Source organism: Pleurodeles waltl, chromosome 6, assembly GCF_031143425.1.
Source record: "Pleurodeles waltl isolate 20211129_DDA chromosome 6, aPleWal1.hap1.20221129, whole genome shotgun sequence".
Classification (NCBI taxonomy): domain Eukaryota; kingdom Metazoa; phylum Chordata; class Amphibia; order Caudata; family Salamandridae; genus Pleurodeles; species Pleurodeles waltl.
Genome location: NC_090445.1, coordinates 378,684,007 through 378,699,041, shown reverse-complemented (window position 1 = coordinate 378,699,041; position 15,035 = coordinate 378,684,007). Strand labels below are relative to the sequence as shown.

The 15,035-nt window shown below is 48.6% G+C and overlaps 1 protein-coding gene across 1 annotated transcript in view; it reads left to right on the top strand.

The window, feature by feature from the left end:
• Positions 1–15,035, top strand: part of LOC138299767 (granzyme B(G,H)-like) — a 118,417-nt gene that overhangs the window by 17,372 nt on the left and 86,010 nt on the right. Inside the window, exon 3 of the mRNA XM_069238307.1 lies at positions 14,112–14,247. Within this exon, the coding sequence (XP_069094408.1) occupies positions 14,112–14,247 (136 nt within the window). The remainder of the gene's footprint in view (positions 1–14,111; positions 14,248–15,035) is intronic.

Here is a 15,035-nt window from a genome sequence, read left to right as displayed (position 1 = left end):
TTCTTTTACACACGGCAAGGGCTTTGCATCGATTTCAAGCACGCAGGCTTGAATCCTTCTTTGCGATGTGAGGTCTTTGGACATCCAGGGACAATGCGTGGAAATCCTGGGTGTGCAGGATGAAGTCACAGGTGCTGCATCGATCCAGTGGGTGATGTGGGGAAGTTTCTGCCGCACGGCTGGCGCTGCGTCGATTCCTCTCACAGGAAGTCGGACTGCATCATTGTGGCTCATCAATTTGTCGATCCGTTGGGCTGTGCGTCACAGGGGGTCATTCCGACCCCGGCGGCCGGGGTCGGCGGGAGCACCGCCAACAGGCTGGCGGTGCTCCCCAGGGTATTCTGACCGCGGCGGTTCAGCCGCGGCCAGAAAGGGAAAACCGGCGGTCTCCCGCCGGTTTTCCGCTGCCCTGTAGAATCCTCCATGGCGGCGCAGCTTGCGGCGCCGCCATGGGGATTCTGACCGCCATCCTGTTCCTGGCGGCTTCGGCCACCAGGAACAGGATGGCGGTATGGGGTGTCGTGGGGCCCCTGGGGGCCCCTGCAGTGCCCATGCTAATGGCATGGGCACTGCAGGGGCCCCCGTAAGAGGGCCCCACCCTGAATTTCAGTGTCTGCTTAGCAGACACTGAAATTCGCGACGGGTGCTACTGCACCCGTCGCACATCCTCCACTCCGCCGGCTCCATTCGGAGCCGGCATCCTCATGGAGGGGTGTTTCCCACTGGGCTGGCGGGCGGCCTTTTGGCGGTCGCCCGCCAGCCCAGTGGGAAACCCAGAATACCCGCGGCGGTCTTTTGACCGCGCAGCGGTATTCTGGCGGTTCCCTCCAGGCGGGTGGCTCCCGCCGCCCGCCGGGGTCAGAATGACCCCCAAAGTTCTGGTCACAACGCTGGCGCTGTGTTGATCCCTGTAGGAAAGTACCATCCTGCCTGGCATGTTACCCCCATTTTTACTGTATGTGTTTTTGTTTTTGCCTATGTATCACTGGGATCCTGCTAGTCAGGACCCCAGTGCTCATAAAGTATGCCCTGTATGTGTTCCCTGTGTGGTGCCTAGCTGTATCACTGAGGCTCTGCTAACCAGAACCTCAGTGTTTATGCTCTCTCTGCTTTTAAAATTGTCACTGCAGGCTAGTGAGTAATTTTACTAATTCTGATTGGCACACTGGAAACACCCTTATAATTCCCTAGTATATGGTACCTACATACCCAGGGTATTGGGGTTCCAGGAGATCCCTATGGGCTGTAGCATTTCTTTTGCCACCTATAGGGAGCGCAGATAATTCTTACACAGGACTGCCACTGCAGCCTGAGTGAAATAACGTCCACAGCCATTTTACTCTGAACTTAAGGAACTTATCAGTCACCTATATGTCTAACCATCACTTAGGGAAGGTTAGGTGCAAAGTTACTTAGTGTGTGGGCACCCTGGCACTAGCCATGGTGCCCCCACATTGTTCAAGGCAAATTCCCCGGACTTTGTGAGTATGGGGACACCATTACATGCGTGCACTACATATAGGTCAATACCTATGTGTAGCGTCACAATGGTAACTCCGAACATGGCCATGTAACATGTCTAGGATCATGGAATTGTCATTCCAATACCATTCTGGTATTGGGGGGGCAATTCCATGCATCCCCGGGTCTCCTGCATAGAGCCCGGGTACTGCCAAACTAACTTTCCGGGGTCTCCATTGCAGCTACCGCTGCTGCCAACCCCTCAGACAGGTTTCTGCCCCCCTGGGGCCTGGGCAGTTCAGTCCCAGGAAGGCAGAACAAAGGATTTCCACTGTGAGACGGTGTTACACCCTCTCCCTTTGGAAATAGGTGTGAAGGGCCTGAGAGGAGTAGCCTCTCCTGGCCTCTGGAAATGCTTTGAAGGGCATAGCTGGTGCCTTCCTTGCACAAGCCAGTCTACACCAGTTCAGGGACCCCCCCGAGCCCTGCTCTGGCACGAAACTGCACAAAGGAAAGGGGAGGGACCACTCCCCTGACCAGCACCTCCCAGGGGAGGTGCCCAGAGCTCCTCCAGTGTGTCCCAGACCTCTGCCATCTTGGATGCAGAGGTGTGAGGGCACAATGGACAGCTCTGAGTAGCCAGTGCCAGCAGGTGATGTCAGAGACCCCTCCTGATAGGTGCTTACCTTTCTCTGTAGCCAATCCTCCTCTGAGGGCTATTTAGGGTGTCTCCTGTGGACATCTCACCAGATAACGAATGCAAGAGCTCCCCAGAGTTCCTCTGCACTTCCCTCTTTGACTTCTGCCAAGGATCGACGGCTGACTGCTCCAGGACGCCTGCAAAGCCACAACAAAGTAGCAAGAAGACTACCAGCAACATTGTAGCGCCTCATCCTGCCGGCTTTCTCGACTGTTTCCTGGTGGTGCATGCTCTGAGGGCTGTCTGCCTTCACCCTGCACTGGAAGCCAAGAAGAAATCTCCTGTGGGTCGACTGAATCTTCCCCCTGCCAACGCAGGCACCAAACTTCTGCATCACAGGTCCTCTGGGTCCCCTATCATCTTGAAAACCATGGTCCCTGGAATACAGGAGCTGGCTCCAAGTGTCCCCGACAGTCCAGTGGCCCTTCTGTCCAAATTTGGTGGAGGTAAGTCCTTTTCTCCCCACGCCAGACATTAATCCTGTGTACTGCGTGAACTGCAGCTGCTCGGGCTTCTGTGCACTTTTGCAAGACTTCCTTTGTGCACAGCCTAGCCCAGGTCCCCAGCACTCCGTCCTGCATTGCCCAACTCGCTGAGTTGGACTCCGACTTCGTGGGACCCCCTTTTGTTGTGCTGAGTCGACAGTCCTGCTCATAACTTCTGAATGCCTGTTCAGGTGCTTCTGCGGGTGCTGCCTGCTTCTGCATGGGCTCTCTGTGTTGCTGAGAGCCCTCTCTGTTTCTTCCTTCAAGGAGTGACCTCCTGGTCCTTCCTGGTCCCTGGCAGCACCCAAAATCCTCAACAGCGGCTCTTGCAGCTAGCAAGGCTTGTTTGTGGTCTTTCTGCGTGGAAACAACTCTATGTCCTCCAGCATGCAGTGGACATCTTCTGACCAAAGGAGAAGTTCCTGGCACCTTCTGTTGTTACAGAATCTTCCGCTTCTTCCACCCAGAGGTAGCCCCTTTTCACCTTCATCTGGGGTTTAGTGGGCTCCTGCCCCCCCTGGACACTTGCGTGACTCTTGGACTTGGTCCCCTTCCTTTGCAGGTCCTCAGGTCCAGGAATCCCTCTTCAGTTCTTTGCAGTCAGTTGTTGTCTTTGCAGAATCCCCTTTCTCGACTTTACTGTCTTTCTGGGGTAGTAGGGTAATTTTACTCCTACTTTTCATGGTCTTGGGGTGGGGTATCTTGGGCCCCTTAGTGTTTTCTTACACTCCCAGCGACCCTTTACACACTACACTAGGCCTGGGGTCCATTTGTGGTTCGCATTCCACTTTTGGAGTATATGGTTTGTGTTGCCCCTAGGCCTATTTTTCCCTATTGCATTCTATTGTGTTCTACAGTGCTTGCACTACTTTTCTAAGTGTTTTACTTACCTGATTTTGGTGTGTGTATATTTTGTGTATATTACTTACCTCCTAAGGGAGTATACTTTTGGCATATTGTCACTAAAATAAAGTACCTTTATTTTTGGTAACTCTGAGTATGCTGTTTTCTTGTGATACAGTGCTATATGATATAAGTGGTGTAGTAGGAGCTATGCATGTCTCCTAGTTCAGCCTAAGATGCTCTTCTATAGCTACCTCTATCAGCCTAAGCTGCTAGAACACTACTAATCTACTAATAAGGGATAACTGGACCTGGCACAAGGTGTAAGTACCACAAGGTACCCACTATAAGCCAGGCCAGCCTCCAACAGTAACTGATCAGTAGGATGCTCCTGGTCATCCTGCAAGAGGAGATTCAAGAGAAATTCCTTGTTAGGATTCTTCCCAATCCCTAAACTTCTTTCCAAGCAGAGACCCCTCAGACTTTTGAAATTTAGACTTTCATAAGTGGTTTTAACAACCCTGAGGGTAGCCTCTACAACAGACATAGTGAATGAAAAGTTAGGGAGAAGAGTAAAAGTTAGTAGACTCTTTAACCCAACTTTTTAGAGGAAAAGAAAAAACCTTTCAGAACTTTTGAAAACGTTTAGAAAGTTTGAAAGAACTTTTTGAAGGTGAAAGAATGACTGCTAGGTACAATTGTATAGAGCTCTAAGTATTGCAGTACACTTGTGAAAAGCACTACTAACAAAGTGGTAAAGCAATTGCAAGTACTTATCCCACCGCTGCACCACCAGTGTAGGAGGCTGGCCTGGTTTGTAGTGGGTACCTAAGGTACTTACACCTTATACGAGATCCAGTTATCCCTTATTAGTGAAATTTAGGCAGTGTTCTTGCAGCTTAGGCTGTCTGGAGGTAGCTGTAGCAGAGTAGTTTAGGATGAACTAGAAGACATGCAAAGCTACTGCAATACCACTATAGTTGCACAGTACGTATACACAATAAAAGACAATACTCAGTTTTACCAAAAATAAAGGTACTTTATTTTAGTGACACAAGGCCAAAAATCTCTTAGAGACAATATCCCTTCTGGAGGTAAGTATTATACACAAAATATACACTAGTAACCAAATTCAGGTAATTACACAGTCAGAAAATAGTGCAAACAGTAAAAAATGCAATAGATTGCAATAGGCCTAGCGGCAACACAAACCATATACTAAATTAGTGGAATGCGAATAACAAATTTCCCCCTAGGCAAGTTTAGTGTTTAGAGGGGCACTGGGAGTGTAAGAAAACACCAAAGGGAAGTAAAATACCCCACCCAAGAGCGGAGTAAAATACAGAAAGTTTCCTCAGGACATACTACAAGTGGTGATAAAGGGTTTTGAAAGGACCAAGCAAGATTGCAAGAAACCAACAGTGGATTCCTGGACCTGAAGACCTGTGAAGAGAGGAGACCAAGTCCAGAAGTCACAGAAGAGCCCACGAAGAACAGGAGCCCCTGCCAACCTGGAAGAAGGTGCAAAAGTGGATTCTCCGGTTGGAAGAAAAGTGTAGAATTGCACCAAAGAAGATAGCTGCGGGTTCCTGCATGATGCAAGAGATGTCCCACATCGAGTCGTTGGATGCAGGCAGTTTCCGGCACTGGATTCCTCCAACAAGCCTTGGTTCAAGCAAGTTCGCAGTTTGCATCAAAATGGCATTGCCCGGCCCAGGAGGGACCTGGGGGTCTCAACTCAGACTGAGGAAACAGAGGGGGCTAAGAACCCTCAGAAGACTAGGCAGCACCCACAGGAGTACCGGGACATGGGTACAAAGAAGATGCAAAATGCAGTTGTTGTAGCACTACACTGGAGGGTCCCACGCTGTCGGAGAACAAGTCAGGGAGCTGAGCGTCACAGGATCGAGTGTGGGGACCTGGGCTACACTGTGCATGAAGGAATCTTGGAATAAGTGCACAGAAGCCCAAGGAGCTGCAGAAGGCGTGGTGCACAGGGGTACTGTTGCAGCACGGGGAAGCAAGCTCTTACCTCCACCAAATTTGCACAGCTAGACCTTTGGACAGTCTGGGTCACTTCAATCCACCAACTGTGTTCCAGGGATCATGCTCGTCACCAGGGGAGGACTCCCAGAATACCAGTTGTCATCACCGAAGGGTGCCTGCTGAAGCAGGGAAGTGACTCCGTCACTCCACGGGAGATTCCTTCGGTTCTTCTGGTGCAGGATGAAGACAGGCAGTCCTCAGAGCGTGCCTTGGAAACTGTTGCAAATGCTGGCTGCAGCTGAAGTTGCAGGTCACAGTAGCCTTCCTTAGTACTTTATTACAGTTATAGCAGTTCCTGGAGCAGTCTGCGGTTGATCCGACAATCAGAAGCTGAAATAGAGGATGCAGAGGAGTCCTGGAGGAGTCTTGGAAACTGAATCTGAGGAAACACCTATAGGAGAGAGCCTAAATAGCCCTGAGAGGGGGGTTAGCTACCTACCCATGTATGCACCTACTAGGAGGGGTCTCTGATGTCACCCGCTGGCACTGGCCACTCAGAGGCCTCCATAGGGTCCCACACTTTGGAATCCAAGCTGTCCAATGCCAGGGACACTCAGGAGGAGCTCTGGGCACCACCCCCGGGGTGGTCATGGACAGGGGAGTGGTCACTCCCCTTTCCTTTGTCCAGTTTAGCACCAGAGCAGGGACTGGGGGTCCCTGAACTGGTGTAAATTGGATAATGCAAGGAGGGTACAGTTTGTGCCCTTCAAAGCATTTCTAGAGGCTCTGGAAGGCTACCCCTCCCAAGCCTGCAACACCTATTTCCAAACGGAGAGGGTGTAACACCGTCCTCCCAAAGGAAATGCATTGTTCTGCTTTGCTGGGATTGAGCTGCTCAGTCCCCAGGAGGGTAGAAGCCTGTCTGTGAGGTGGCAGCAGCTGGGGCTGCAGTGGAATCCTCAGAGAGATGGTTTGGCAGTACTGGGGGTCCATGGTGGAGCCCCCAGGGTGCATTGGATTGCCCCCCACAACAATACCAGATTTGGATTGAGGGGGTCAATTCCATGAACTTAGACACCTCACATGGCCATATTCGGAGTTACCATTGTGAAGCTACATATGTGTATTGACATAAATGTAGTGCACGCTTATAATGGTGTCCCTGCACTCACGAAGTCTGGGGAATTGGCCCTGGACAACCTGGGGGCACCTTTGCTAGTGCAAAGGTGCCCTCACACACAGTAACTTTGCACCTATCCTTCAGTAAATGAAGGTTAGACATATAGGTGACATAAGTTACTTAAGTGCACTGAAAATGGCTGTGAAATAGTGTGTGCCCTATTTCACTCAGACTGCAGTGGCAGTCCTGATGAAAGATTTGTATGAGCTCCTTATGGGTGGCAAAAGAAATGCAGCAGCCCATAAGGATCTCCTGGAACATCAATGCCCTTGGTACCTGGGTACCATATACTAGGGACGTATAAGGGTGGGTCCAGTGTGGCAATGAGAATTGGAATATGGAGTCACTAAACTATACTGACAAAATTGGTAAGTAGAGAGAGCATAAGCACTGGAGTTCTGGTGAGCAGAACTTCAGTGACACAGTTAAGCATACTGACAACACACACATAGGCCACAAACTATGAGCACTGGGGTCCTGGCTAGCAGGATCCCAGTGAGACAGGCAAAACACACTGACAAACAGGTAGAAATTGGGGATAACATGCCAAGAAAGATGGTCCTTTCCTACACACCCGCCCCTCAAAAGAGGGACAATAAGGCTAACCTTGCACAAATGAGTCTTCATTGTCTGAGTGGAAATATCTGGAGAGTCCATCAGCATTGGAGTGGTTACTCCTAGGTCTATGTTCCACTGTAAAGTCCACCCCCTGTAGGGAAATGGACCACCTCAACAACTTAGGGTTTTCTCCTTTCATCTATTTTAACCATAAGAGAGGTTTGTGGTCTGTCTGAACAATGAAGTGAATCCCAAATAAGTATGGCCTCAACTTCTTCAGGGCCCAGACCACAGCAAAGGCCTCCTTCTCGATGGCTGACCAACGCTTTTCTCTATGGGTCAACCTCCTACTGATAAAAGCAACAGGTTGATCCTGGCCCTCTGAGTTCAGTTGTCATAGCTCTGCCCCAACCCCCAGTTCAGATGCATCTGTTTGAACAATGAATTTTGTAGTGTAATTTAGGTTTTTTATAACAGGTGCAGTACACATAGCCTGCTTAAGTTCCTCGAAAGCTTTTTCACAGCTGGCTGGCCACAGTACCTTTTTAGGCATCTTTTTATAAGTGAGGTCACTAAGAGGGGCAACAATGGAACCTCCTGTAATACCCAGTGAGACCAAGAAAGGCTCTGACATGGGTCTGAGTAGTAGGGAGCGCCCAGTCTAAAATAGTCTGTATCCTCCCCAGTAGTGGTTCAATTTGTTCTCCACGTACCAGGTGCCCCAGATAAACCATTTTCCCCTGCCCTATCTGGCATTTTGAAGCCTTGATAGTGAGGCCTGTCTTTTGCAGGGCCTCTAAAACTTTACACAGTGGACCAGGTGGTCATCCCAGGTGGAGCTAAATACAGCAATGTAGTCTAGGTATGCTGCACTAAAAGCTTCCAGACCTTTGAGGACTGTGTTCACCAGCCTCTGGAAAGTGGCAGTTGCATTTTTCAGACCAAAGGGCATACCTGTAAACTGATAATGCCCTCTAATGGTTGAAAGTGCAGTTTTTGGCTTTGTATCCTTCGATAATTTGATCTGCCAATACCCTGCAGTCAAATCAAAGGTGCTTAGATATTTGGCAGAGGCCAGTGTATCTATGAGCTCATCTGCCCTGGGTATAGGGTGAGCATCTGTTTTAGTTACAGTATTGAGCCCTCTATAGTCCACACAAAACTGCATTGCTCTCTTTCCTTCTTTGCAATGAGGTTTGGGGACAAGCATCACTGGGCTGGCCCAGGGGCTGTCTGAGTGCTCAATAACACCTAGGTCCAACATTTTCTGCACCTCAGACTTAATACAGTCTCTGACATGGTCATGCTGCCTATAAATCTTACTTTTGACAGATAAACTGTATCCAGTATCTATGGATTGTTCACACCAAGTAGTGGTACCAGGTGTGAGTGCAAAGCAGTCAGAAAAAAATGACCTAGCAGATTCTTAGGGCCAGATGTAGCAACTTCCCAAATTGCACCTTGCAATTTGCGAGTCCCTGCGACTCGCAAATTGCAAGTCGCAATTTGGGATGAAGAAAGGTGTCTCAGACACCTTCTGCGAGTCGCTATGGGGTCGCAAAGACCCACCTCATTAATATTAATGAGGTGGGTCGCAATTTGCGACCCCATAGCGAGTCAGGTCACTCACGGGGATGGAGGCCTGCTGTAGTCAGCAGACCTCCATGTCCGTGACTGCTTTTAAATAAAGCAGTTTTTTTTTTTCAAAGTGCAACCCGTTTTCCTTAAAGGAAAACGAGCTGCACTTTGAAAAATAAACCGAAACCTTTAGTTTCGGTATTTTTCAGGGCAGGCAGTGGTCTATTGGACCACTGCCTGCTCTGAAAAAATATTTTTGAAGCCAGACACAAAGGGGAAGGGGTCCCATGGGGACCACTTCCCGTTTGCGACTGGGTTACCATCCACTTCAAGTGGATGGTATCTGCGAGTCCATTTGCGACTGCTTTCGCGGTCGCAAATGGAATTGCATCTCATTGCGACTCGCAAATAGGAAGGGAACACCCCTTCCTATTTGCGAGTCGGAAATGCATTTTGCGAGTCAGTTCTGACTCGCAAAATGCATTTCTACATAGCAAATAGGCTTTTGCGACTTGCAAACGGCGTTTTTGGCCGTTTGCGAGTCGCAAAACCCTTGCTACATCTGGCCCTTACTGTCCTCCCTCTGGTCTGCTGTGAGGCAGTCTGCAAGTACCACTCCATCCACTAAGCCATCAGTTTCAGTGTTGGAGAAGAGGTCAGGGAGAGCGTCACTCTCTTCCTCCTGTCCCTCATCACTTGCCATGAGTAGAGTCAAATCTGCCATGTCATAGTAGGGTTTAAGGCGGTTGACATGAAATACCCTAAGGGAACTTCTAGCAGTGCCAAGGTCTACCAAATAGGTGACCCTGCCCTTTTTCTCCACAATAAGATGTGTTCCACTCCATTTGTCCTGGAGTGCTCTTGGTACCACAGGTTACAAAACTCACACCTTCTGCTCTTGGAGGTACTCAGTCAGGACAACCTTCTGGTCATGCCATTCAATGGTTTCTCCCACCCCTGTTTCACAAGAGAAAGGGGTCCCCTAACAGGGTGACCAAAGAGGAGTTCAAAGGGGCTGTAGCCCACTCCTTTCTGGGGTACCTCCCTGTAGGCAAAAAGGAGGCATGGCAGGAGGACATCACATCTCCTTCTGAGTTTTTCAGAGTCCCATGATCATGCTTTTGAGAGTTTTGTTAAATCTCTCAACCAGTCCATTTGTTTGTGGACAATAGGGTGTGGTGAATTTATAGGTTACACCACACTCCTTCCACATAGCTTTTAAGTATGCAGACATGAAGTTACTACCTCTGTCGGATACCACTCCTTTTGGAAAGCCCACCCTGGAAAATATTCTGAGGAGGGCCTTTGCCACTGCAGGTGCTGTAGTGGTCCTTAAGGGGATGGCTTCTGGATAGCTTATGGCTTGGTCCACTACCACTAAGCTGAACCTATTACCAGAAGCAGTTGGAGGGTCAAGGGGGCCAACAATGTCAAGGCAGTGGGTTATCAAAGGCAGTGACGCAGTTCCCTTTGGTCTGTTCCAGGCAAATGTCTAGTGTTTGCATTGTCTTCCCACTTGTGCCCGTAGTTCTTACCCAGCCCTTGGGCTCCCATCAATGTGTTATTTTCTCTCTTTAGAGATTCCTATTCTCCTCCTCCTCCAGGATCAAGGTTATTTCCTTGTTTTCCTTAAGCTTGTCAGGGCATCCTGCTACGAGGAGGCAGGTCAGTTAGTCCCTCAGTACTTTACGGTGACCCGGACGGATTTAATCTCTTATGATAGAAGTGCTGTCTGTGTCTTTGAGGAATGATACCTCTAGACAATTGAGTCCTCATGCTATACCAGTCCCCAACATTTGACTAGTGTTTCCTTTTGTAACCCAATATTCCTTTCCCTATGCTCTGGGCTGACAGGCTCTCAGGGTTATTTCAGAGTGAGGGGAAAATAGGAATTGACCCACGATCCAGTGACATTAGAACAGCTTCCTGATATATTTATGTTGGACCCAGTGAAGAACCTGGTTGAGTGGGCTAAGGAGACCATTTGCGGGAGAGGCCAGTAGGGTCAGAGGTATAGCTTCAGGGGGTGTTTGAGGTGTTACACCTCCTAAAATTATGTATTTCCTTATGATTAGACAGGTACAAGTGCTTTCAGTCGAGTATTGTGATTTGGATTTCAGCAGATATTTTCACATACACATAGACAGAAAACACACACACTCTCTCTGTGAAAGACCTAAAAAATATTGGCTATTTTACAGAATATTGTGTTTTCTCTCTTAGCACGCCTACCAGACTGCATTCTTCTCCCTTTCCACTGCCCCTTAGGTGCCACTCATTCACCCTGCTTGTCGTATAATGTATTTAAACATTATTGTGGTCATTATGACCCTGGCGGTCTTCCGACCACCAGGGTTCATGTGGCAGTAACACTGCCAACAGGCTGGCGGTGTATACTGCCACATCTCCACTCATACCTCCATGGCGGTATGAACTGCCGGGCGGAGATATTCATCTCCAACCCGGCGGGCCACAGATGACCACCGTTGGCATTATGACCCGGCCTACTGCCATGGTTTCGTGGCGGTAGCACAGCCACTAAAACCATGGTGGTAGGGCTACTGGTGACAGGAAATTCCTTCCCTGTCACTGGTAATGGCTCCTCCCAAACCCCTAGCAAGCACCTGTCCCCCGATACAAACACTAGACCCCCCCGATCCATGCACACATACCCCCACTCCACACAGATCCATACAGCTAACCCCCGATCCATGCACCAACCCTCCACCCGATCCATACAGTAACCCCCCACCCGATCCATATACTCACCCTCCCCCCTCCCCATCCATGCACACACCCGCAGATACTCACACTCACACACGCACGACACCCATACATACACACGCAGACATGCACCCACCACACAACACCCCCCACAGCCATTCATGCACACACACTCACATCACTCCCCTCCCCGACCCCCCTACTTACATAGTTCCCCTGCATACATGCACACAGACACCCAAACGCACCACGCTAACACCCATTCACCTGCACTTCCAGACACACATCCACTCAACCTCATCCATACATGCATTCACTCATACATGCTCACACTCACCCATACACACATTCACTCACACATACTCACACACATTCAGGCATGCATACACAGACAACCAAACATGCACTCAATTCAACATCCATACATGCATTCACTCACACATACTCACACGCATTCAGGCACGCATACAAACAGGCATCCAAACATGCACTCAGGCATGCATACACACAGACATCCTAACACGCATTCACACACTCACACACACATTCATACACACATGCAGACACCACACACCCTCCTACCCCTCTCCCCTGTCAGATGCCCAACTTACCTTGTCCGGTGAGGAGGTCGTCCGGCAGGGAACAGGAAGGGGCGATGCCACCGCCGGCAGCGCCCCGCCAGGCCATATTTTGGGCCATAAAATGGCAGGCGGTGTCCTACTGGTGGGGCGGTGCAGGTGGTAGCAACTCCAGGGCACCACTGCCCACCAGAATGGCTACTGCCGGATTTCCACCCTGATTGTGGCAGAAATCCCCCAGCACCCATAATATGGCAGGCGGAAGACCGCCAGCACTACAGTCTTCTGGCGCCCGGGTATCAGCGGTATTGGAAAAATACCGCTGATGTCATAATGGGTGCCTAAATGCCAGAGTGATTGTTGGAAAATCTGAAGCTCACCGCCGCCCCCCCCAATCTGACTGACCAACCTCCGTCCCTGAGTAGGGTTCTCTCCCTGGAAAGCGATAGGCAAAATGACCTATCCCTCCTGCTATAATAATTTACTGTCACCTATGACAGCCATTTACAGCCTGTTCAGAGCACAAAAAGCACTGTATCTGCTCCTCATGACCTCATTCCAACACATTGCTATGGGGTCTTTGTATAAGCACCTTGGAGACCACAATATAAGGCACATGCCCAAGTGCCTGTATACCCCCTTGGGAGATTAGTGCGCTATACAAATCAATAGAACATAACATAACACATTGGAGTCTCAAGCAATTACATGAGCCACCCTTAGTGAACATGTGTGATTGTCATGTTCACTAACACGAGAATCAAAAACATGCTGGGACATACCACAACTTTCTTAACAGTCTAACACTAAGCAGGAACACCTGCTGTCCAGGATCACACATGAGAACATTTCAATCAGCACTCACAAGGTTAAGAAGTAGAGCAAAATGCACAAAACTCAATTTTCAAAAACATCATGGGCACATGCAGCCTGAGTTGCAGTGAACATAGTCGTGCTGTTCTATGTGAGAGCCTACCAAGTGCGGGTCTTAGTCTAGGGCAATGTTCATGCATTTGAAGTAGTGTGCCACTTGTGGTGATGTAGCACAGTGCATATGATCACCAGAAGAAGTACTTCAAAGTAATCTGGTGGACCCAACTCAAAGAGAGGCAGTGGCACACACAGTATCTAAAGGCAAGGTGATCAGGCATGTAGGGCAGAACATCTCGGACAACCCACACAAAACTCAGTGGTTTCTAATATTTGGGAACGAAAGGTTTACTTCACTGGTGCAGTTAGATGATGCTCTTAAAATATGTGCGTCTGTAACACGAGAGCCAAATCTAATAGGCTGTCCTCTAATACTCAGTTCTTGAAACAAACATGGTATTCCGGTCCTTAATCGAAGCAAATTTCAATGTAGCATTCCAGGAGAGGGCATGTTGAGAGTGTGTTTTTGAAGGCATCGTCAGCAGGTAATAGGGGAGGAGCATTGCCCCCTGCTCAGAGTCAGTCAGTGAAAAATAAAACGACAATAAAACAATTGTATTATCATTTTATTTTCAAATGACTGAGCCAATGGAATCTAGCATGGTGCCCGTCTGGACCATGCAAGGGAGGAGGAGTGGTGTACACTGTAAGTGCGCATGTTGGTTTGGCCATCCGTCTTAGCATGGCCAGACCGACATGCGCACTTATATTTCTCCAACCCAGCTGTGTTAAAGAGCCGAGCGGAGAAAAGGCACAGGCTCCCTGTGCCTGAGCAAGTGTCAGACCAGCCCACTCTGGCAAATCCTGGCACTGCTCTCATGCTTGGTATAGCATGATGGCAGTGTCTGGATTGGGTGGGGAGCCTGTGCTTGTGGCCCATGCCAGGAGGAGAGGACCGGCAGAGGCAGGTGAGTACTTCTTTTCAAATTATTAATGCCCTAAACCCCCCCAACTCGTCCAGCCCCTCTTCGCCGCTCCACCACTATAGATTAGTGGCAGGACCCACTGATCATCAGATATATATTTACGTAGATCTCTGAAAGATTCTGAAGTCAACCTGTCCACTATGGTTTTGATTTCCTTTTCAGCATCACGAAGATCACCCTGGGAGCTCACAACATTAAAATGAAGGAGGAGTCGCAGCAAGACGTCCAGAGATTTAGCATATTTCTTCACCCAGAGTACGACCCAAAGACTTTTGCTAATGACATCATGCTTCTCAAGGTACTGCTTGCGAGGATTTTTTTAAAGGTTCGGCGCTTACTTTGCCTGGGTAAGCACTGCCTAAATAATGTTGTTGGTTGCAGGTGGTGGCACTCCATATTGGGGAGCTACTTCTTCAACATCAAACTGTGACGCAGAACAAGGACATCATTTTTGCTTTAATTTAGGAGAGTTTGAATATATAATGAGCTATACCAAACAGATCACTAGAAAGTGCAAGAAAAAAAGAGAAGACGTAATCAGATTATGAACATCAGACGTAAAGGGGTGTACTGTCTATGTTTTAAATTAGCCAGAAATAATACAAATGTAGATAAACAACCAATTTATATGTGCAGTCACTGTGGCCTCTCTGAGTTATTTTTCTGTAAAAAAATAAAATGACATATTATCAAACAAACACAGTCAACTCTGGAGGAGTACTTCTGTAGCAGGCTTATGCAACAAGTAGCTCATGAGCTACTTGTAGCCCTCCAGCTACCTAAAAGTAGCTCTCCTCTGTGCAGTCCAGTGAACTAAATAAGAAGCTTTTGCTATTTTTCATTAACTTATGCACCAGATTTGAAAAGCATGTGTTTGAAATGAAAATGTGTGTATTTTCAGAATCCATAAATTAATATTTGATGGAAAACAGTTGAATTTTCAAATATAAGCTGGTATTTGAGAAATGAAAATCAAACACACTCGCAGAGACTTTTACTAATTGTATTACCTTTGTGCCAGGGCACTTCAGCTATGGCTTTTATCTCCTACCCATGTTGAGGTGTGCCATATTTACTCATGGCAAC